We start from the raw sequence: 24,205 nt of genomic DNA on the forward strand, positions 1-24,205 counted from the left end.
AAAAAAAAAGAACACTCATGAAAATATTTATAGTGAAAAGAATTGGGGTACAAATGAACTGATGGTATGCTCCAGAGCTACTGGTATATTTTCAGTTCTGAATACTATGTCATAGTCTACAACAGGGGTGGGAAATGTCCAGTTCACAATAGGTCTGGCCCCGCCAAGGCAACTCTGGCTTTTCTCATAACAACAGTAAGTGGTAATTTCTAGGTTGCTCATTGTGGACGGCCTGTGGATGCTGGTATAAATATTCAAATGGTCCCTGACAGAAGAATAAAATGTCCCTGCCCCAGTCTGTAACCAAGAAACCTACCTTTGAGTTCATATATGAAGTTGCCAATACAAATTTTCTTGGGAATATTACTGTCATTAGACCTGAAATGTAATAGTCCCAGTTCTTGACTAACAGTTGTTTTAAGATCTTGAGTAAGTCAGGTACCTTCTTGGTAATTCATTTCAAACATACTGACTCATTCATGATGCACAGAGTCATTGTCTAGATTTTTAAAAGATTTATGGGTTTGAAAGTACTTTGAAAAATTCTATTTACATGTCAGGCATAATTATGCATATATATACATATATATACATGCATGTGGGTATGTGTAAACCTTTATAACTTGGTCCATATTTTACACATACATACTTATGGATAATTATCTCAACCAGGATAAAGAAAACAAACATCATTCCAAATTTTATGTCCTGCACCCATTCTCACCTTTTTTTATCTGAATGACCCAAATAACTCGGGAAATCATAACCACGCACTTCCTATCCTTCCAAACACAATATCAAACATGAACAGGTCAGAAATGACTGATTTTAGGGGGTAGATAGCATAATGGTTGTGCAAACAGATTGTTATACCTGGGGCTCTGAAGTCCCAGGTTCAATCCCCTGCACCACCATAAGCCAGGAGTGATCAGTGCTCTGGTAAAGAGAAGGGAAAAAAAAAAATGTAATGACTGATTTTACCAGCATATGCTTGATTGGAGACCCCAACCTGGTTCCGACTATTATGGGTTCCCTCCCTTCCCAGTCTTCACAATAGCAAGCCTGGTGCTTCAACCACTGCCTCCCTACCATCCCTAGATTATCCTCACGTGCTCATGATACTATACAGGTTTAGAATCTTCTTTTCTCCCACCTCCAGGGGGAAGCAGTCTGTGGGTGTTTCTTTGTCTCTCTCCCTCTCTACCACTCCCTCCCCACTCAATTTCTCTCTGACCTATTCAATAAAATGGAAAAAATGGATTCGTAGGAGCAGTGCTAGCACCAAATTTCAGTTATAACCCTTGAGGCAATAAATAAATAAATAAATATATGTCAGTACGAGGATAGCCTGTGAATATATGTTCAGAGAAGACTAAAATGAGAGTTGCATATTATCAAACACTGGTTCACAGCACCTTTCCAGGCTGCTAAATAAAAACATGCCGAAGTAAAAGCAGTGGGAGGGGCTGCCTAATGCCACGCCCTCCTGTCTTGTGGCATTTCCACAGCATGTTGATTCAACAGTTAAACATCCTATCTTTCCCCTTCATTCCTCCTCTTTGATGCTGAGTGGAAAACAATATACTTCGTGGAAGAAACAAAATTTTTTTTAAATTTTTATTTATTTATGAGAAAGCTAGGAGGAGAGAGAAAGAACCAGCTATCACTCTGGCACATGTGCTGCCAGGGATCAAACTCGGGACCTCATGCTTGAGAGCCCAAAGCTTTACCACTGCACCACCTCCCGGACCACAGAAACAGAAAATTTATAGATCTTGTCATACTTTTCCAAAAACTGATACAACATCAAGTTGAATGGACTCATAGAATGGAGTATAGAAATAAATTTTTCATTTAGTCTCTAGGAAGAGAGTTATTTTAAAATAAGTATGATGTATATGTCCCTTTTCCCATAAATCAAATCTCTTCTCAGGAATTTTAGATCCATATATTGATCTGCATTGACCATTGTCCCTTAAGTTTTTGCTCCATTAATCATCAAGTAATTTAAAGAAAAGGATTTTCACAGATACTATTCACTCACTCTAACTTTTCTAAATTTGTTAGCAGACAACCATGCTTTATGATTAGGCCAGAAACTACCATTTTGTTAAAGAAATGTGAAAATAAAACTTAATGATATCTCAACCCCCATGTTAAGAGACAACTGACAATTTTGAGTGACTCTATAAGTGCAGAACAAAAAGGAAGACCAGAGATGGTCCTTGCAGCAGAAGCCCATTCAACTTCTTACCTCCAGTCCCTCAGGCTTGCTATGGCTACATCCTTAGTAAAGGGGCAGATAAGAAATGGCAAAGGGTCCTGCCTTAAAGTGATTCACAAGAGAGGTTGGCCAAGGGAGGCAGCCCTCAGAGCCCTGACCAACATCTGTCACTTGTCATAGACCATCAAGTTCCCTACAGTCCAGGGCATAACAAAGGTGGCTTCAGACATCACCCAACCAGTCTGGCTTCATGTTCTGAGAAATTCTTTTCACCTGTCTGAGCACTGGCATTCACAAGTGCACAGTTAAAGTAACGATACCTACTTCAGTGGGTCGTGAGGGAAAATCAGTGACGTGTAAATGAGAAGTCCTCACATAAGGCAAAGCACCACTCCAATGTGAAATCATTCATGATGGTCATGGGAACTAGGCAGCTGGGGTGGGGGGATGGATGTCATGGCAGCTCAGAAGCACAAATTTCTTGGTAATGAGACTGAGCTGCCAATGTTTGTTGGGGGAAAGCAGACCCTTCCTTGAGTAGGATGGGGCAAGGAGACTGCAAAGCGTCTGACAGACATGCAAAGTTCTCTTCTGTGGGCCAGGACAAACCATTACAAGGTACTGTTGTGAGTGAAAGTGTGGAATCCTCAGCCCACTGAGTATCACATGAGTTACTGCCTGTGCTCTGTTCCGTTTTCCTTTGTTTTCAATTCTGAGTCTTTTCTTAATTTATAATTTGATGTTTTTGTGTGTTGCTGAGCCCTGGGTAGTTAACTGCATGGCATTTTTATAGCTGGTGTTATGTGCCTTAACTCCAAGAAACTGAACCCACAGAGAATACCTAAATCAAATATTCCAGGGTGTTGCTCTCATTGTGCATGTCTAAGCTTTGAATGGGTTGATGATGAATTTCTAGGCCTTTCTTGGGAAGAGTCTAAACTCTCCCTGGTCTGACCCAACAGATTGAAATGGAAATTAAGTGGACACCTAATTTGTTGTGTATTCATTGAGAAATTCATTGCATTTTTTTTTACTCGTGTGTGACTGACTGGTTTTGTAAACTAATTATTAAAACAGAGAATCTTTTAACAGTAAAACCTCATTGTCAGAGACAGAACTGTGAAAGACTCCAAATGGTTCTGTGCCAAGGACACAAAGATAAATGTTTTTCAACTATTCCCTTCTTTTCTCGTTACTCCTTTTTCAAATTCTACTACTCTTACTATTCTACCAGAACAGTGCTATTGCACAGGTGAGAGATATTTCCTTCTGGAAACAGTAACCACAGACTAGATATCAGATTTCTTTTCCCTGTTTGAATCCCATGATCAGAATGATCTGATAAAGCCCACTTCTGCTATGAAATGGAGAGTAAGCAATTTCCACCTCATCTAAATCTTAATTTGAGACTTAATGTGCCTATTATTTCATGGCATAATTTGGACTATAAACTACCCTCAGAATAGGATATTAGGGCAAACAGGTTAAAACTTTAGGAAGTACAGAAAGCATGTCCATCCCAAGTAGTCACAAAGCTTGTATTTAAAAATTTCTCCATAGTTCCTTTTTATTCAACATATAACTTATTTCAGGGAGGAAATATAAACATCTTGTGATTTTTCACTGCTTCACTAGTATCTTTATTACACGAGGCCACTTCTCAGATACTATTAAGGACTGCTGTACTAATATTTATAACTTTCAGCAAACAACCAAAATTTCAGACTGTATGTTTTATGAAGTTCTGAATTAACTGCCCTTGAAACTCAGGCCTAGGGTTACCATTTCAATTTCTGCTTGGAATTTCATGGTCAGAGTTTTTGACATTTGGCTGAGGCCTGGGGGGGTAGCATTTGACAAGTTCACGGGAAACAAATTAATGACTTGCGTTGTCTCTCCAGACTCAGGGGGCAGGTTCTCCTCGCTCCTCCCCCAGCCACACCATCAGCAGGCCCATCCCCATGCCCGTGCGCTCTGCGTCCACCTGCTCTACCCCTACTCACACGCCTCAGGATTCTCTCACGGGGGTCGGGGGAGATGTGCAAGAGGCCTTTGCCCAAAGTAAGTGCTCTTATTTTTTGTTGCTCTCTGTGATTACATGACAAGTTTTCAAGGTCTATTGAGATATGACCAGTCACCAGAGTCACGCCAGGAGTATTCTAGAATGTTCCTGAGCTTGTGTGGCCACCTGTGGAGTAACTTACAAAGAGGAGGGTTCCGACCTCTGTGAGGAAGTTCTTCATCTCATCCTCTCATTTCCTACTGTTACTCTACCCCAATTTATATCTGTCCCGGCTCATTAAGAGAAGGATGTCTTTCCTCTAATATTCTAGAAAACTATGAAAGTCATCTCTCTCCAACTTCTAAAATGAATATTTCTTTTCTTTTTCTTACCTTAAAATAAACTCAAAATTGAGAATAAGGAATTCCCACTCTTGGGGGCCGGATGGTAGCATACCCGGTTAAGCAAATATGCTCAAGACCCAGGCTCAAGCACCCAACCCCTATCTGCAGCAGAGATGCTTCACGAGCAGGGACACAGGTTTGCAGGTCTCTCTCTCCCTGTCTATCTCCTCCTTCCCTCTCAATTTCTTTCTGTCCTATCAAATAAAATAGAAAAGGGTGGGGGGAATGGGCACCAGGAGCAGTGGATTCGTAGTGTTGGCACCGAGCCCCAGTGATAAGCCTGGATGGGGGGGGGGGGAAAGGAAAAGAAAAGGAGTTATTTAGCCCTGAAGTGACCGAAGACATTCATTTCACAGATGACCTCAGGAGATGAATCACTGCTTCTGCATTAGGTACCATGAAGTGAAGTTTCCATAACTGATAAGAGGTGAAGGGTGCCAGACGTTGGCAAACGGCAAACTCCCAAGCCTGCCAACCTACCTCTTCCCTTTACACACTGTCAGCACTATTTCAAAGCAAATGGCTATACCTTCAGAATCATCTTCGCACTTTGAAAGACTTTTTCCTGCTATCACTTTTTAAACTTACAGAAATTTTGATAGGAAAAAAAGCGCTCCTGCAGACTGTCATTTCTATAAGTACACACTAACAGTTAATCTCCATCAATGTTTGCTTTTTTATGAATATATGTTATAAACATATATAAACTTGGACCAGAGAGCTAGCTTATCGGGTATGATCCCTGCATTGCCAAACTGTGACCAAGGTTCAAACCCAGTCATCACCATAGATGTTCTGGCAACATTTTAAGCTTCAGAGCTATAGCCTCTCTCTCTCTATATATATATATGTGTGTGTGTGTGTGTGTGTGTGTGTGTATCTGAGTGAGGAAAGTGGATTGGAGCAGTGATACATCAACTACACACATACACACACACATGCACAAACAAAGCAATAATAATAGTAAGTGTGGCAATGCAGATCTTAAAAAAGGTAAAAAAAAATAACTTAAATGTCAGTAGTATCTAGAGATAGCTACTGCCTAAGAAAGTAGATTATCTATTGCATATGGAAGATATGATGTTAACACATTTCAAGGAAAGAGAAGGATGTATTCTCATTTTTAAATTTTTTATTATCTTTTTTATTTAATGGATAGTGGCAGCCAGAAGTCAAGAGGGAAGGGGGTAATAGAGAGGGAGAGAGACAGAGACACCTGTAGCCCTGCTTCACCACTCACAAAGCTTTCCCCCTGCACGCTTGAAACAGGGTCCTTGCACACTGTAACATATATGCTCAACCAGGTGCACCACCACCTGGCCCCTGAGAAGGATGTAGTCTCTATTTTGCTATGAGGGAAAAGGGAAGATCCATATTAGTGGGGTTTTTTAGTTGTTGTTGTTTCAAAATAACCTGTTTTACTTTTAAAAACAAAATGATCTTTTCATTTTAGATAAACAGTTTTTTAAATCAAAATCAACTTTCTGTTATAATTAATGTTCTAGCCAATTTGATTTTTTACTTTGCATGTATTTATTTTTTTAACTTTTATTTTATTTTATTTTTATTTTTTTACCAGAGCACTGCTCAGTTCTTGCTTATGATGGCATAAGGGATTGAATGTGGGACTTCAGAGCTTCAGGCATGAGAGTCTCTTTGAATTACCATTATGCTATCTACTCCCACCTAATTTGCATGCATTTGTTATGTTACTTATTTAGTATGACTTTCATCAGGAAGATGGCAAAGTTAAATGCAGTCTGTAGGCACTTCTTAACAGAAGGAGCTCAGACTATGCAAGTTCAAGATTTGAAATTAAATATTTGAAATATCATGGCCTTTTCCCTGAAGGTACTATGATAATTAACTGTCTTTCTTATTTCCTCTTTGCTCCACTCCCAAGCAATTAACAGATACACATTTATCCTTTAGGATGCCTGAAATAGAATGTTTTTCTACCACATGTTCTAAGTTCTTGTTAAAGAAGCAGACATGGATCTGTGTATGTCTTAGCAGCAAGAGCTGGAGCTTTAGGCCAGTTTCCCATTCCCAAGTGGTGCTTTCCAGGAGAGAAGAATATCTTCTCCAACCCATATGATTTCTTCTCAGGCTGCTCAATAATCCACTAGCATCACACAGAGTAGTAAGAGAAAATAACAGGTTTAATTATGTTGAACAAGGAGAATCTATATAGATATGTGGATTCCAAAGACAAGGAGGCTTAATGCAGGTGTCTGTCCTGAGCTAGAACCAAAGGTAGAAGCATGGGGCTTCAGAGGCCAAGTGGTGGCACACCTGGTTAAGCACTCACATTACAGTACCCAAGGGCCCAGGTTCAAATCTCTGGTCCCCACTTACAGGGGGAAAACTTCATGAGTGGTGAAGCAGGGCTGCAAATGTCCCTCTCTATCTTCCCTTCCCCTCTCAATTTCTCTTTCTATCCAATAATAAATAAATACAACTATTTAAAAAATGACTGGGTGGTGGGTGGTGGCACACTTGCTTGAACACACATATTCCAATGCACAAGGACCTGGGTTCGAGCCCCCAGTCCCCATCTGCAGGGGGATAGCGTTGTAAGCAGTGAAGTAATACTGTAGGTGTCTCTCTGTCTCTCTCCCTCTCTAACTCCCCCTTCCCTCTCAATTTCTGGCTGTCTCCATCCAATAAATAAATAAAGATAAGCGATCCAGGTGGTGGCACACCTGGTTAAGAGCACATAATGCAAAGTGCAAGGACCTACTCAATGATCTCTGTATGAGCCTCTGGTTCCCCACCTGCAGGGGGAGTTGCTTCCCAAGTGGTGAAACAGGTCTGCAGGTGTCTATGTTTCTCTCTCCCTCTCTGTCTTCCCTTCCTCTCTCAATTTCTCTCTGTCTTATCCAAAGGGGGGAAAAAATGGAAAAATGGCCACAGAAGCAGTGGATTCTGTAACCCTGGAGGCAAATAATAATGATAATAATTAATTTTAAATGAATAGACAATAAGATAATTTTTTAAAAAAAGAAAAACATAGGGCTTCAATGAAAGAGGATGAGGTACAGCAGGATGAAGGTCAGATGCTCTATGATTACATTTTTCCCTGCCAGATAGGCTTTTATTCTGCCAGAAAGCCTGGGAGGAGGTGTTCCTGGTGCCCTGATGGGAGATAGAGTTCTTGGTGGTGGAGAATTCCATCTCATGTTCTTAGCTGCCAGAAAGGAACTTTTTTTTTTTTTTGGTGGGGCGGTGTCAGGAGTGAGGGGCAGGCTTTTCACCATACGGGTTATTCTTAAGGGTGGCTGTACATATTGTTATCCTGACACCTTCTCAGTTTGTACTGGGTTACTCAGTCTTCTTAATTCTACTTCGCTTTCAAAATCGTCCTAATGTGGACAATACAGGACAAGAACCCTCTCCTGTAGCTTCACCTTCTTACACATGAGGCCACAGCCATGGGCACAATATATTCTTTCCATGAAGTGAGCCAAAGCACATCTGAAAAAGAAATATCTTGGAAGATTTCTTGCTTGAAGATATCAATAGAGGAGCTGGGTAATGGTGCACCTGGTTGAGTACGCATGTTACAGTGTGTAAGGACCAGAGTTCAAGCTCCCAATCTTCACCTGCAGGGGGGACATTTCGTGAGTGGTGAAGCAGGTCTGCAAGTGTCTCTCTGTCTTTCTACCTTTCTGTCACCCCCCTCCCCTCTCGATCCCTGACTATCTCTATCCAAAAAATAAATAAAGACAAATAAAAACAATTAAGAAAAAGAAAATGTTTTAAAAATATATATTATCAATAGAAATAATAATTTGAAGGGGGAACTAAGTTTGTATTATTGTTTCTTCTTCACATAAGGCTCCAGAAGAAATTTAAGAAATGACTTACTAGTGGCAGCAGATTCTATCACCAACACTATGTCCTCTCTCGTCAAAGAGCTAAATTCAGGTAAGTTACTGGTTACTTTCCGTTTGCCCACTCACTGCACAGGAATGTATCTATGTTAGAACCTCTGTAAAAGATCTGCTTTTGGGAGGCTGGGTGGTGGCTCACCTGGTTGAGTGCACATGTAATAGTACATAGGGACCCAGGTTCGAGCCCCCAGTCCCCACCTGCAGGGGAAATGCTTTTCAAGTGGTGAAGCAGTGTTGCAGTTGTCTCTCTATCTCTCCCTCTGTATCACCCCCTTCCCTCTTGATTTCTGGCTGTCTCTATCCAATAAATAAAAGATAAAAAAAATTTTAAATATGCTTTTGTCAAATATTAGAAGTTTTTTTTAATATTTATTTTATTTATTTATTCCCTTTTGCTGCCCTTGTTGTTTTATTGTTGTAGTTATTATTGTTGTTGTCGTTGTTGGATAGGACAGAGAGAAATGGAGAGAGGAGGAGAAGACAGAGAGGGGGAGAGAAAGACAGACACCTGCAGACCTGCTTCACCGCCTGTGAAGCGACTCCCCTGCAGGTGGGGAGCCGGGGTTCGGACCGGGATCCTTATGCCGGTCCTTGTGCTTTGCGCCACCTGCGCTTAACCCGCTGCGCTACAGCCCGACTCCCCAAATATTAGAAGTTTTAAAAGGTATACATGACATTCTGTTGGTATAGGGTAGGGTAGTGATCACATAGTTCATGTTAGAGCCACTGTAAGGAAAATAACAATGAAAGTGTCTGTTCAAATAAATTCTAGATTTAAACTTCTTAAGTTATGCTAGTAAGGACTAAAGTAATGAAAATGTTGCTAAATAGGATAAAAATGAAAGAACTGATATATCATGATTTATAGACTATGTACAGTGGCATAACAAGTGATGATGAAAATCATTGTTCTTTTTAATCATTTTATTGGGGAAATGATGATTCATAAGACTGTTGTCACTTATCATCATCTCCCAATGTTAGGTAGGTATGCCACACCTTAGACAAACTAATCATCTTCCTCCATCATAGAGCACTAGGTCCTCAGTGCCTTTTCAACCCTCTCATGCTTCCAACCAGTTTGAGTCCATGGGTCAGTGGAAATAGACCATAAAAGAGTTTAATCTCATTAAAACTGTTATCCTGTGGTCCAGGAGTTGGCACAGTGAATAAAGCGTTTGACTCTCAAGTATGAAGTCCTGAGTTTGATCCCTGGCAGCACATGTACCAGAGTGATGCCTGTTTTTTCCCCTCTCTCTCCTCCCTTCTTTCTCATTAATAAATAAGTAAAATCTAACACTGAGCAGAACTTGGACTGGAATTGGTGCATTGCACCAAAGTAAAAGACTCTAAGGGGGGTGGGGCGGAGGCTCAGTGCCTGGAACGTGCTGCATGGCAGAGGACCTAGTGGGGGTTGTATTGTTATGTGGAAAACTGGGAAATGTTATGCATGTACAAACTTTTGTACTTATTGTCGACTGTAAAGTATTAATCCCCCCATAAAGAAATGTTTAAAAATCTTTTTTTAGAAAAGAAAATATTTATTTTAAAACAACTTATTCTTATGAGAGCTTCAAGTACTATTAGTTTATGTTTCTGCATATTTTGAAATATTAAGTGCACATAATTTTTGGGTTTGATTTTCTTTCTTTTTTTTTTTTAATTACCACCAGGTTCTGGCACTATAAATCTACCATTCCCTGCAGCCAATTTTTTCCTTTTATTTTCCTTATAATTTTTTTTAATTAGATAAGACTAAGAGAAATTGAGAGAGGATGGGGAGATAGAGAGAGGGAGAGAAAGATAGACACCTGCAGATTTGCTTCACTGCTTGTGTAGTGGACCCCCTGCAGGTGGGGAGTGGGGGCTCAAACCCAGGTACTTGAGCTTGGTACATGTGCACTTAATCAGACGCACCACTGCCCAGCCCCTACGTTTGATTTTCTAAATTAAATATTAAGCAAAAATAACAACAGTTTTATTGTAGACTTCTCAGGGGAGAGAGGACAAAGAAAGTTCTAAGGAATTGTCAGTTACTAAAACATAGAAATTCCTTGTAACAGTATTGAGACCAAAAGGGGAAAGTATTGTATGCCCCATGATTTTATAGTCATTCTTCTTAATATCCATTCATGCTGTGAAAAGAAAAACACACTAACTGGTTTCATTTAACAAAGGTTAATTTATGTGAAGCCCTTTGTTTGCTGCTCATGAAAAAGCCCACAAGTCCTCCTTTGTTTCTTCCATGATAACTACTAGAGGTGGGGAGTGAAACTGAAAGTAATGTGGATTCTGAATTTGGAAGAAATCAGTTTGAAGATCTCGTTCCATCACCAACCTCTGAAAAGGCTTTTCTAGCACAAATCCATGCCCGAAAGCCTGGATACATTCATGGTGGAGCTGCCCAGAGCACCACGCACAGTGACGCGTGAGTACCTTCTGCTTGAAGTTATTTTCTCAACAATGGAATTATCCACAGAGAGCATAAGAAAATATGACTGCTCAGTTTATTTTTGGTCAAGGATGATGCAGTTTCCTTTTCTGCCAGGAGAGGTGGAAATATGCTGTATTTAAACTTGCTACTGTGATTTTCCCTCCTCAGAGTTTCCAGATACCATCACTAACTTAAACTAAACAATGTGTATTAAAAACCGGGTTCACCCAGGACTAGTTGAATATAAAACAATATCCAAAAACTGCTGCTGGGGACAGGTGGTGGTGCACCTGGTTGAACACACATGTAACAAGGCACAAGGACCCAGGCTCGAGCCTCCAGCCCACACTTGCAGGGGCAAAGCTTTGCAAGTGGTGGAGCAGTATTTCAGGTGTCTGTCTCTTTCCCTTTCTATCACGCCCTTCCCTCCCGATTTCTGGCTGTCTCTTTCAAATAAAGATTATTTAAAAAAAAGAGAGAAATATAGACAAAGGTTCATCAAAAGACCAGAAAAGGGAATAACTGGACAGAAAGAGAGATGGCTGGAGAGGAAGAAGGAGGGGGAAGAGGAGGAGGACGAGGAAGGAGGAAGGCAGGCAGTAAGGGAGGCAGGCAGGCAGGCTACATACAGAAGGGCAGCAGGACTTAATGTCTATTAAGAACTATTGTAAACAAGTCTATAGATCACCTGGGAGGTTGCCTACTTTGCCATGCATGTGCATGTGACCCAGGTTCAAGACCATGAGATACCACATTGAGGAGCTGTGACACTGGAGAATTCAGTACTGTTCTCTCTCTCTCTCTCTCTCTCTCTCTCTCTCTCTCTCTCTCCCTCCCTCTCTCCTCTTCTCTCTCTCTCTCTTTCTCTGTCTCTCTCTGTCTCCCTCTCTCTCTGCCCTTCTACCCCCTCTCTCTTTCTCCCTCTATGTCTCCCTCTCGTATCCAAAAAAAAAAAGCCCTGAGTGGTAAAAATCCAAGTGACAACAAAAAATAAAATAAAATAAAGTGGCTATTTTCAATACTCAAGGAAGACACTAACCAGAGACCTTTCTGATGTTTTGTCTCTGAATCCAAGCAGTGAGTAAAAGACTATATAATGGGGCATTATAAACAGACACTGTTTTGAAAGCCAGTGGTGAGAAGAGCAGAAGACTCAAAGCTGCTCTAACGTCTTCAGCAGCAGCACACTGCTGTTGTTTCTGTTTTGTTTGCTTTCATGTCCGTTCCTCTGATCATTTAGAATCATTTGATTGGGTGAATTAATTGTCATCAATTTAGTCTGGTGCAGACATATCTGTTTGAGTTTTTTTATAATTAAGCGTTTATATAGTGTCTACATAAATTCTTCTAGGTTCTAGGAGAAGAGTCTAAGGTTCCATAACTAATGTCACCTCAGACTGATTCCCTGGAACACTGGTAATGCCAGTTACCAACATGGCTGCCTGCCAGAGTCAGGGCATAGGGTCATCACAGACTTACTTAGGCTGTTCCCAAATCTCTAAAAATAACTGAGACATTTTGTACAGATATAAATAAGCATCAACAATAGCTTTTAAAATCCAACCAAGAAACATCTAGTTGATCATTCGTTTTTTTAATTTCTTTATTGGGGGATTAATGTTTTGCAGTAGACAGTAAATACAACAGTTTGTAATGTACAACATTTCTCAGTACTTGATCACTCTTTTCATCTAATGAAATACATATTTCTATGCCTTTACTGTCTAAATGGGTACTGTGTGTACTCTGAGAATATTTCAGTCATGTGAATTCATGTTTCTCCCAAGAAGTGATTTGTCATATCTGGACATGAATAAATGGAAAGAGAGTCATGCATTAGGTAATGAGGTCACTGTAATTTATCTGTTTCATAGTGGGTTTGGACAGTTTAAATGGATTTCTTAAATTCAGAGCTAGTGTAATTTTTAAGGTCAAGTGCTGTGGGTTAAAGAGCATTAGCATTCCAGACATATATCTGTTCAGATTCTGAGACTTGATTTTGCTATAAAAATAAATTTTGTGGGTATGTGTACCTTTCTGCATGCATGCTAACATAAAGCGGGTTAAATTATGAAGACTCCTTAATTGTTATTTCACTAGGGGGCTCACTTCCTTATAGAAAGTGTTTTAAATTCCATTTAAAAAAAAAAGAAAAAAGAAAGAGGGAGAGGGAGGGAGAGAGAGAGGAAGGAGGGAGGGAGGAAGAAAGGAAGGAAGGAAGGAAGGAAGGAAGGAAGGAAGGAAGGAAGGAAGGAAGGGATAATTTCTAGATTGGAAAAACTATCTCCTCTCAAAAGACAACCCTGTGTTTATTATTGATGAACACGTAAATAGTAACATTTTTCTACTAATCTTTGAAAAACGTGATGACCAGTGATCACCAAGTTGCCCTGGAATAATTGCATATAAGAATATCTTTGATCTTAACCATCTTTACCAAATTTTCTTGGAGGTTTTCTCCTAGGTAAAAGAATATATGGAGTCGAAGTGAATCAAAATAAAGAAGTGAACTGCAGAACTGAGTCAATACGCCAGCAAAGCTACAGTCAACACATGAATTCCGCTTGGACTTTACAATTCACCATAAGAGCCAGGGAGATATCACAGAGATAGTGCATCAGACTTAGTGCAGTGAATAGTGTACCAGCCTGAGACCACAGAGGTTCCAGGTTCAAACTTCAACACCACCAGATGCCAGAGATGAACAGTGCTGTGATATCTTTGTCTCTGTCTCTCACTCTCTCTTGCACACCACACTAATAAATAAATCTTTAACAATGCAATATAATTTTCTTAGGAGTCAGGCAGTAGCACAGAGGGTTAAGCGCACGTGGCGTGAAGCACAAGGACAGCATAAGGATCCCGGTTCGAGCCCCTGGCTCTCTACCTGCAGGGGAGTCGCTTCACAGGCGGTGAAGCAGGTCTGCAGGTGTCTATCTTTCTCTCCCCCTCCTCTCTCCATTTCTCTGTCCTATCTAACAATGATGACATCAATAACAACAATAATAACTACAACAACAATAAAAAACGAGGGCAACAAAAGGGAAAAAATAAATAAAAGAAATATAATTTTCTCCACAATGCCATCTGTTATTTATTCCCAGGGTTACAGAAGATGGGGATCCCTATGTGCGGCCAGAAGAGGAGAATTATGAGGATGACTCAGTCCGGCAGCTGGAGAATGAACTCAAGATGGAGGAATACCTGAAGCAGAAGCTGCAGGATGAAGCCTACCAGGTACCAGGAATCACCCTCCACACCATCCAGCACACCACTGCTCCCTCATCCCGTTGGTGGCTGGGTCTTTTGAATTATTATAGAAATTGGTGTCTTCTCCTTCCATCCACCCTTTCCTGAATATTCTGATCCTACTCCTTAAGCCATGGATTCTAGACAATACCTACTAGAAGTGCTTCTTAGAGCTGTCAATCACCATGTATTTGCCTGAATTCTGATCTATATATAAAGAGAGACTTTGTTACATAAGCAGAAAGATCCATGGTGACTAACAGTCTATATCCATCTAGGACTTAAGAAAGCTGGTCTTTCTCATAGATGAAAATTTAAAAGACTAGACAAGTAGGCACAATGAAACTGAAGTAGCATAAATATCAGCCCTTTAACCATTTATCTTCAGCTTCTCTTGATGCCAGAATCATATCACATTTAAGTAGCAGAGTGACAACCCTCACCAAGAAATACTGGGGGAGCAAGTCCCCTGTTCAATAAAATGTGAATGGACAGACCATCATATTTACTACAGGACATAAACTCATCTGAGAATTTGCTGCACATAAAGATGTGACTGGGATTACATTAGCTCTCATGAAAGAGGATGTACTTCCCCTCTGAGATAGTCTTATTGCCTTATCTATCTGTCTTTTTTATTATCTGTATATTTTGTCTTATTTATCTGTATATTTTCCTTCCCTGTGCTTGGTTGGGGTTCTAGGAGTTCAAGATTATCTGCCTGGTTGAGAACTACTGCTTTCCAGGCTCCAGAGGGTAATTTCATCCTGTCAGGCTCTGTCTAATGGCCAGAAAAGTTTTTTCCATCTCCCAAGGTCAACAGTAAGAGGTCTTTTATTCTGTTAGTGAAGAAAAAAGAAGCAAGAAGACTAAACTGCCTTCTCCTTCTCACATATCTATAGATTAAGGTCTGAGACATTTTGCAAGGAGGAATGTAGCCAAAGCAGCATAAAACAAAAGTCTTAACTCTTTGGAATGTTCCAGTAGTTTTTGCAGTTTCTCAACCATGTTTCTGAAGCTATTAAAACACTGTTTTAGTTATACAAAAATGAAAGAAAACAACAAAAAACAGTGTCCATATGGGTGCAGTCATGCTTCGGCACTATAAAAACAAAGCGACCTCAAGTGCAGAACTGTGGAAAGCCTTTATTTATTTTCTTAATTACTTATTTTTATTACTACCAGAGTTATCACTAGGCTGGGTGCCAGTGCTACAAAACCACCACTCCTGGAAGCCATTTTTTTCCTCCCCACCCCTCTTCTATTTCATTTGGTAGGACAGAGAGAAATTGAGAGGGGCAAGAAAGAGAGAGAGAGATCTACAGACCTGCTTCACTGCTTGTGAAGTGCCCCCCCCCCCCCCGCAGATGGGGAGCAGGAACTTGAAACTGGATCCATATTCATAGTAATATGTACACTGAAATGGAGCTGTCAGGTTGTCTCTGGGAACTCCCAGCAATGGTGTTCCATCACATAGCTCAATTGGCTCTGCTGCATAGAGGGGAGAGAGATGTGATTAAGTAATCAGTGTTTCGGTTCATGTTATTAGAGGTGGTTCTTAGGCCTTCTTCTTTGAATTCAGATGATTTTTTTGAATTTGGGTGCCAAGAGTAACTGAAAGTGTATTTTTCCCCCTTCTAAATGGAGATGGACATTGCATATAGAGTATAGAACTTTTTAATTTTTTAATGAATTAGGGATTTCACCTCATATGTGTAGAATAAAGGGAAATTGTATTAAGAATCCAATGGGACCTTTTGCCACTTCTGGTAAGTCTGTAGCCCACCTCTCTCTCTCTCTCTCTCTCTCTCTCTCTCTCTTTCTCTCTCTCTCTCTCTGTCTCCCTCCCTCCCTCCCTTCCATTTACTTTCTATGACCAATGGCTTCTCAGGAAGGGGGGGAAGTAGGGGGTTAAGTGGCTACAACAGGCCTCTGTGTTCTCACTCAAGATATATGCCCTGGAGAATGGTGACATGGTTTTTCTAGAATGCTCTGTGAACATTTAGTTGTTTGATAGATCAGAATAGTACTTTCATTCATTGGACACATACACTCTCTCTCTCTCTCTCTTTGTGTCTGTGTTTCTGCATGGCTTCCAACCAAATAATTCACCAGCTTGACTGCATCACAGACTTGACATGTCACCTTTCTTGTTTGTATCCTTTGTCACCCACAGGTCAGCTTGCAAGGCTGAATACAATATCCTTTTATCACTCTCCTCTCAAGTAAGTACCCTCTTATTTAAGAGGAAACATAGTCACTGTACACTGAATTCTGATAACCTGTAACCTAAATTCACAATCACTCTCTCTTAGGTGTTTCAATGTAATTTTTTAAAAAAATCTTCCTTCCCTTCTAATATGAAGATTCATACCAATATATGGCCATTTCATTACAATGTAGTGAAAGTTTGGCAGACAATATTGGGGTTTGATTTATTATTATAATAAATCAAAAAACTGGGACAGAAACTTCTGTAACACCAGCAATATCCCAGAAACCTTCCACGGCTATGAAGTCACACCACTAGTCCATAGCAGTATCCAGATTTACAGCCTCTTTAGCACTATAGAAATCAAAGTTCAGTGTTGGTCAGCACTTCCAGACATGAATCCTTAAACTTGCTATCCTCAGGGTCTAAAAGGGTCAGATTTGTGTTCTCTAACAAATAAAGCAGAACCATGTATATTAAAGGAAGATCAAAGAACCAAAACAGAGAAGAAAACTTGTGTAGTCTTATATTTTTATAGCAGCTGATTCAAATACATTTGTGGAATTCAGCAAGATATAAGTTAATGAAAAATACCATTTATATGACATGTAACACACACACACACACACACACACACACACAAATACCTCCCAAAGCTACCTGAATGTATTAAAAACTCCTTGGTAAAGATTTCTAATCTAGAGAATATAGAACTTGATCTCAGTATCACTCAAGTGTAGTGATCTGAATCTTAGGCTCTGGCCTCTGCTAAACCCATTTTCAAGTATTAGTTTCACCAAATCCTAGCCACGTAACTGTAGACAAATTATTAAAGTTTTCTAAGGCCCTGTACCCTCTTTATAAAACAGATCAGAATTTCAATAAATAGCTGATAGAAGAGCAGTATTCATTGGGATATAGTTTTTCTGGGCTTTTTTTTTTTTTTTTTTTTTTTTTTAGTGCTGCTCTGGGTCTCACCCATAAATAATGCCTCCCACTGACAAGCAGCTTCCCAAGTGAATATCTCATTCTTTGTTTTAGAGAGAAAAGTGAAGGGAGGGGAGTCGGGCTGTAGCGCAGCGGGTTAAGCGCAGGTGGCGCAAAGCACAAGGACCGGCATAAGGATCCCGGTTCGAACCCCGGCTCCCCACCTGCAGGGGAGTCGCTTCACAGGCTGTGAAGCAGGTCTGCAGGTGTCTATCTTTCTCTCCTCCTCTCTGTCTTCCCCTCCTCTCTCCATTTCTCTCTGTCCTATCCAACAACGACAACAACAATAATAACTACAACAATAAAACAACAAGGGCAACAAAAGGGAATAAATAAATAAAATAAATATTAAAAAAAAAAAAAGCTAAGGGAACACACACAGAGAAAGGTGAGATATCATTGCTTCATTGCTCTGTTCACAGAGCTCACACTGTGAACTACATGGTACCACAGTTTGAATCTAGGCCTTACACATGGCTAGGTGTGCACTCTTTCAGCTGAGCAACCTCTAAACTCCCTGGGGTACAATTTTAAAGAACTGAAGATAATGACAGATGCACAGTAATTTTACTGTGAGCACAAACGTACATGCCTGAAATAGTGCTCAGTGCTTTACAAGCAATTCAATGCCTGAGAGCTGCTGTTGTCACTGTGAAAGTATATGAAGAGCCCTGGGACACAGAACTTTTTGGTTTACTTTTTTTTACTTTTATGAACACAGTGTGCAGTGGTGATCTGACACACCTTCTATGTGTCCCCTAAGTATGTATGGTTTTTCTGGCTCCAGAGAATGACCACTTAGATGTCCCTATTTATTGTTCAGAAGAAATGTACTTCTCACAGCCATTTGACTGTATGATCTAGAAACATCTGTCAAATGTAGTTACAGTTTTTCCCAAACATCAAGTTCTGTAAGCTTGCGGTCTAGTTTATAATAAATTTTACTCTGGCTACTACATTTTAATGAGGTTGGAGATACAAATATCCTAAGGGACATACGGTTACTAAATAATGCATTCTGGCTTGAACACTACCAACTTCCTGTGTCATTTCTCAGGTTAAAATTAAACAAGTAAAAATCATGGCCAGAGTTGGGCAGTAGTGCTTTGGGTTAAGCGCATGTGGCGCAAAGCGCAAAGACCAGTGTAAGGATCCCGGTTCGAGCCCTGGCTCCCCACCTGCAGGGGTTTGCTTCACAGGTGGTGAAGCAGGTCTGCAGGTGTCTTTCTCTTCCCCTCTCTATCTTCCCCTCCTCTCTCCATTTCTCTCTGTCCTATCTACAACAACAACATCAATAACAACAATAACTACAACAACAATAAAAAACAAGGGCAACAAAAGGGAAAATAAATATAATAAAAATTATGGCATATTGGTAATTATAAAACCAATTTTATGAACGGTGAGTTCCGTATAGCATGAAATAAATTATATTATCTGGCCACTTTCTCTTCTCCCTTGGCCTAGAGAATGTTATGTCACATGGTCTCCTGATTGCTTACAACTAGAGTAAAAAAAAATATTGATCCATTTCTAAAAACACTCATTTTACTTAAAACAAACTCTAATCCCAAAGAACAAGCTTTTTCCTTTAACAGCATTTTCTCACTCTTAGTCAGGACATTATTTAAACATCAGTAGCTAGTTTTTGGAAAAATGTACTTTATAAACTTAATAAAATGACCTTGATCTATGCCCAAATAAAAAATGACTGTTGATTTTTTTTTTTCTGTGCCTAAATATCAAAGATTTCAGTACTCTGGAAGCTCTTGGGCCATTTTAAAGCCTGTGAATCTGGCAGGGAAAAAAAGTTAAAACAATTGTGGCTACTTCATATTCCTACTTAGCTGTCATTTCCATGAAACTCTGAGTATGAGACAGCCTGTGCCTAAGTGGGCAAATCAGACAATATTCACTTAAAGCCTGATAAGAACACTTGCAGAAGGTGTGGTGCTTCGTGATTGAAGTTAGTTCTATCCCGTTACGATTGTTTTCAGTGTGGCCAAGAAGTATGATTGAACTTTTAGCAAAGTTTGCACTATTAAGATATATTCATTGAGACTTTCTCACTGTGCTGCTAGGTCATCATCAGATTATTTGTACCTTGAGTCCAAATATCCCAAAGCCAACTCCAACAGTTTATCCACTTAGGCATAGTCCTACATGGATAAAAAGCAGAATGTGGGGCTCTAGAGATATGGAAGATCTAGTTTGTACCCCAAAAGAGCACTAGACCTATCTGAAGATAGCCTGAGTAGAGTAAGAAACAGTATATATAATGAGTAGCACGCAACTTAGAATTCACTCATCCCTCTGGCTACCTGGTATACCACTCTCCCTGGTCAGCCATATCCTAACTGTACAAATAGAAGGATGAATGATCAGGTGGTGGGGGGGTTCAAATTAGCTTGCTATTCTGATCCTTGTCTAGTGATCATAGTGATCTCACCTCCTGGTCTGAATGAGTGAATGAGTGAGTGAGTACATACTGGGGAAAGGGAGAGATCCTAAATTTCATACTCTTGGAGAATAGTTTCCATCTCTTAAAAAAATTACACATTCCTTATTCCCAGGCAAGCTATAGTCAGACAGATGATGAAAATAACATGAAAACTGGTGATGAAGGAGAGCGCTGCACCCACCCACACAGAGGAGAAGACAGCAGCCTGACAGCAACCTCATCGAAGAGAGGAAGCACCATCACACGCAGCAGCTCCGTCAGACCCCTATCCCTAAAGATGTGTTCTGCCGACTATAGTGCAGCTAACTCTTTGTTCTAAAATGTGTAGTCTATAGGTGTGTGTTTTGAAAAAAAAAAATACTTGTGTTCAAAACTAATGTAAACAGCTACATCTCCTGTAACATGACTCATCCCTGGTTACAATAAAACAAAAAAAACACAGGCTGAAAACCCATGCTGCTGTTACTCACGATAGCAGTATTAACCTTTGCACATGACATTGAACCTGTTCAGTTTACAACGACACTACTAATACTGTTTGTAGTTAGAAATTTGATTTCTGGATGCTTTGGGATTTTAGCAAAACAGTTTATTATACACTGTACATTTATCCCACTGCAATTGGGAAAACAAAAACAAAACAAAACAAAAACAAGCACTTGTAGTTGTTCACTAAGCCTGAAGGATTTGGTTCCTGAGTACATAGACTCAGAGCCTGGAAGTCAAAAAGGGTCCTTAGCCCTCATGGCCTGCAGTTGTCTCCAAGTCCTTTGTCTTCAGTCACTTGAACCAGTCACCCCAGAATTATATGTGGGACATCTTTCCAACTTGGGGTTGCTTTCTTTCAAGATATTCTAATGAATCAGCCATAGAATCTAGTGTAAATAGTTTTTCCAAATAGATATCATAGTCAAAAGAAAAAAAAAGGCAACATTCAAATTATATAGAATCTAGTTTTTAAAATCAGCACAGATCTTAAAAACTGTGAACTATGTTTTGAAATACTCGCTACTGAAGCTGTTTATAAACCACAGGTGCCATAAGATTCCCCCAATGGACTGAAGTTATCTATGCTCTTCCATGGTCTTGTTCCTCTCATGTTAGCTTTAGGGAGCATGTCTCTAATAGCACTGCTCATTCACAAGTTCCCCTATCAGGTTGTTTGGAGGCCTTCAGCTTTAAATGTCCAGGCTTAAAGTGCGCTTGCAAACGTTCGCTTTCCTTTACTTTCTGAATGTGTATTGCCTTAGCTGGCTACCTGGTGTTCTGCATGCAGCTTTCTGTGGTCGTATGCTGAGTTGGAATTTTACACTTGGTGAAAAGCTGCTGTATAAAAGGACTGTCAGAGAAGGGAGAATGAAAAACTATGTATGGGCCTTTGTGAGGATCCTCTTTGGGGAATGGTGAAGTCCTCCATTAGGAATTCTGGCAAAATGGAAAAAAAATCTGGTTTTTCCAAAATGTGATGGTATAAAATACTTGACATATGCTGAATGAACTCTTCTTAAATTGTTTATGAATCTAGAATTCCCATTTCTCCTTTAAAAGAAAGAAGAGTAGATCATTTTAGAAGAGTGGTTCTCAAAATATTCCCTGGACAAGCAGTATCTATGTCATCAGGGAAACTATTAAAACCTTAGATTCTTAGGTCTCAACCCAGGTCAAACAGAAGCAAAACTGCTGTAGATGGAGCCCTTCAGTCTGCCCTACTAAGCTCTCCAGGTGATTCTGATGCAAAAGGTTGAGAACCACTGCTTCAAAATAGAAGTTCTATCATAATATCTCTGAAAAGGCCTTAACTCAGAATAAGTGAGAAGGGTTCTGAGTTAACCTCAAAGCTTCAGAAGTTTGATTTTGTTTCCAGGGCTAGCAAAAACTTTCTCCAATCCCACCTGGTCCATAACTGGAGGGTGTCTGGCTGGGAACAGACATCCTAACATCTTCGAGATCTCTCTTTAGAGGGACTCTGAGATGTCCATGACTTTGCAATTGTTCAGAAATCATCTCTTTCACTCCCCTGTGGAACAAAATTTCTCACTTTTGAGGGAATAAATCTCTTGGTCGGCATTAGTAAGGGGCCCAGTCTCTCTGTTGATGTATTTCATCATACTTTCTCCTCAGAGAAGCAGCCTGACAAATGCCCCTGAGGACAGGCTGATACCAAAGTGGCACAACTGCACAGTTCTCAGATTTCTTTGCACAAGTGGATTTTAGTGCGGGTTTTGTTGGTATATCTTAATGTTCATCTCCTTTTCACTGCCCATCCTTTGTGAAGATTGAGAGATGTCACACATCTCTCAATGGAGTGGGTGACCACTCATGCCTCATACTCAATAATTAAAACTACTGCATAAAAGCTACCTACATTGCTGTCAGCTCTGAACCATAGTCAGCTTATTCTTGAACATGGAACTCTGGCCCTGAAAATGGCATTCAGCCACTGACTGGACTGAGCTAACAGATACTGTCACTTCCTGTTTCTACATCAAAATGTTTGTCTAAGGTCTGACACTGTTCTCCTGATAACCTTCCCTCATGACTTAGCTGTCGTTGCCTACATTGTTTATCAATACCATCATACAAAGCCATTGCAAGGACTCTGAAAACTGCTGCCAATGACCAATTCCTGACTAACCAGCCACCTTTTCTTTCTCTTAGCTCCACGTCAGCACTGAGACCAGACTCAAGCACCCCTGTCCTGTAATCGAAACAAAATGGCGTGTGCGGTTTTGGTTTCTTGTGTTTTTTGGTGGGTTTCTTTCTTTGGCTCTCCAAATCTACTTTTGGGGGGTGTTCTAAGTGCAACCCTGGCAGGTTTTACCTTTTCCGTCCATTAGATACCTTTATATCCCTTGGGGGTTGTTTATTTCTTGTTCCACCATGAATTGCACGCCCATCTACATCAGAGATGCTGGCTTATAAATGAGCACTGGTCTGGCATGGACAGCCCTCCCCCCACAATACTGTATCAATGGAGGGAAAGAGCAAAAATATCTACTGTATGGGATTCAGCAATCAGTCGTAGTTGGTCAGGATGGAAGTCGGTTTGGTTAGTCAGAGAGAAATGTGTTGGGGACTACAAAATGGATTCTTGAGTGATCTACTATAAGCAGGGAAGGTTCATTTGTAAGTAGTAATGTGAACTGAATTGCATAAGAGTGTGGCCTTTGTTGTGATATACTATGTATTTTCTTATATGCATGAGCCAACCCGTTGCATCATAAGTTAGCACTGATGTCTGCTTTTATTTTGCTCATCTTTGTCCACCCTTTTTACTTATTAGCTGTCAACTGTAGATAAACCTTATAAATACAGCAGCCTTTGGTTGCTGCAGTCACCTTGGTTTAATTCCACGCAAGGAGCCACAAACAGGAACTCCACTGTGTCCTCAGAAGAACTGGCATTTTTATCTTTGAACCAAAAAGAGGGGGGAAATTGAGCATTATATCTTGAGGCTAATTAATCGTAAGACATTTTTAATTACGACTACTGTAATTTGACACCATTTGAAATAACCAATTCAGAAACACTAAAGATTTCACAATATTCATTGTTATTGTAACAAAACTACTATTATATGGGGTTTTTTGTATTGCTGTTAAGTATTGTTTTGTGTGTGTGTGTGTATGTGTGTGTGTGTGAATGTGTGTGTGTGTGTGTGTCTTGGAACCTCCTGGGGACATGTTATATTTTGAAGTGATTAAACTATTTAATTGTGTGTCTATATTTTGGAATGGAATTATTTCTTCATTAAAATGTTTTTTAAAACACTATATCTTTTGTGTTTTGTTCCTCTTCATCAATGAATCTTTCCCAAGGCACCAAGAGGTGATCCTGCTCAAAGAAGTGCACCAGTCAGTACGCCCAACATGAGACAGAATCTAGTCACTGTGTAGTAAGAAACTGATGCAAAGCATCTAACCTTTATCTTCTTCTTGGGGATGCTATTTAAACTTTAATTTTATCACTATTATTTTATATAGACACAGGGAATGGAAGAGACCACACCACCAATGCTTCCTTCCACGTAGTGAAAGTCAGGATCATACATCAGTTGTTCATTTGACAAAGCAGTATAATGTAATACAGCTCAAGTGAGCTATTTTGTTGGTCTAATGTGATGCTTTTTTTTAATGAGGTATTATTTTGCTGTTCACAGAAAGCCCTATGATAGAGCGAGGAGTTTGAAAACTCTGAGTAAATAGAATAAATCTTTATTTTATTTATTTATTACTGAATAAAGACAGAAATTGAAAGGGGAGGGGGGAGATAGGAAGGGAGAGAGACAGACATCTGCAGCCCTGCTTCACCGTTCATGAAACTATCCCCCTCAGGT

General features: G+C 40.0%; 1 protein-coding gene across 18 annotated transcripts in view; it reads left to right on the forward strand.

Annotated features, from left to right (window-relative positions):
- Positions 1-23,642, forward strand: part of DTNA (dystrobrevin alpha) — a 431,975-nt gene extending 408,333 nt beyond the window's left edge. For 13 of the 18 annotated variants that reach the window (XM_060173679.1, XM_060173682.1, XM_060173692.1 and 10 more), the window contains 5 exons: positions 4,126-4,285; positions 8,471-8,560; positions 10,786-10,954; positions 14,065-14,197; positions 22,528-23,642. In XM_060173679.1, the coding sequence (XP_060029662.1) occupies positions 4,126-4,285; positions 8,471-8,560; positions 10,786-10,954; positions 14,065-14,197; positions 22,528-22,668 (693 nt within the window). In that variant the 3' untranslated portion in view covers positions 22,669-23,642. Of the gene's footprint in view, positions 1-4,125; positions 4,286-8,470; positions 8,561-10,785; positions 10,955-14,064; positions 14,198-16,385; positions 16,435-19,981 lie in introns of all 18 variants that reach the window. The other 5 variants (XM_060173702.1, XM_060173688.1, XM_060173690.1 and 2 more) reach the window with 2 other exon arrangements.
- The last annotated feature ends 563 nt before the right edge of the window (positions 23,643-24,205 follow it).

This window comes from Erinaceus europaeus, chromosome 15, assembly GCF_950295315.1.
Source record: "Erinaceus europaeus chromosome 15, mEriEur2.1, whole genome shotgun sequence".
Lineage (NCBI taxonomy): Eukaryota > Metazoa > Chordata > Mammalia > Eulipotyphla > Erinaceidae > Erinaceus > Erinaceus europaeus.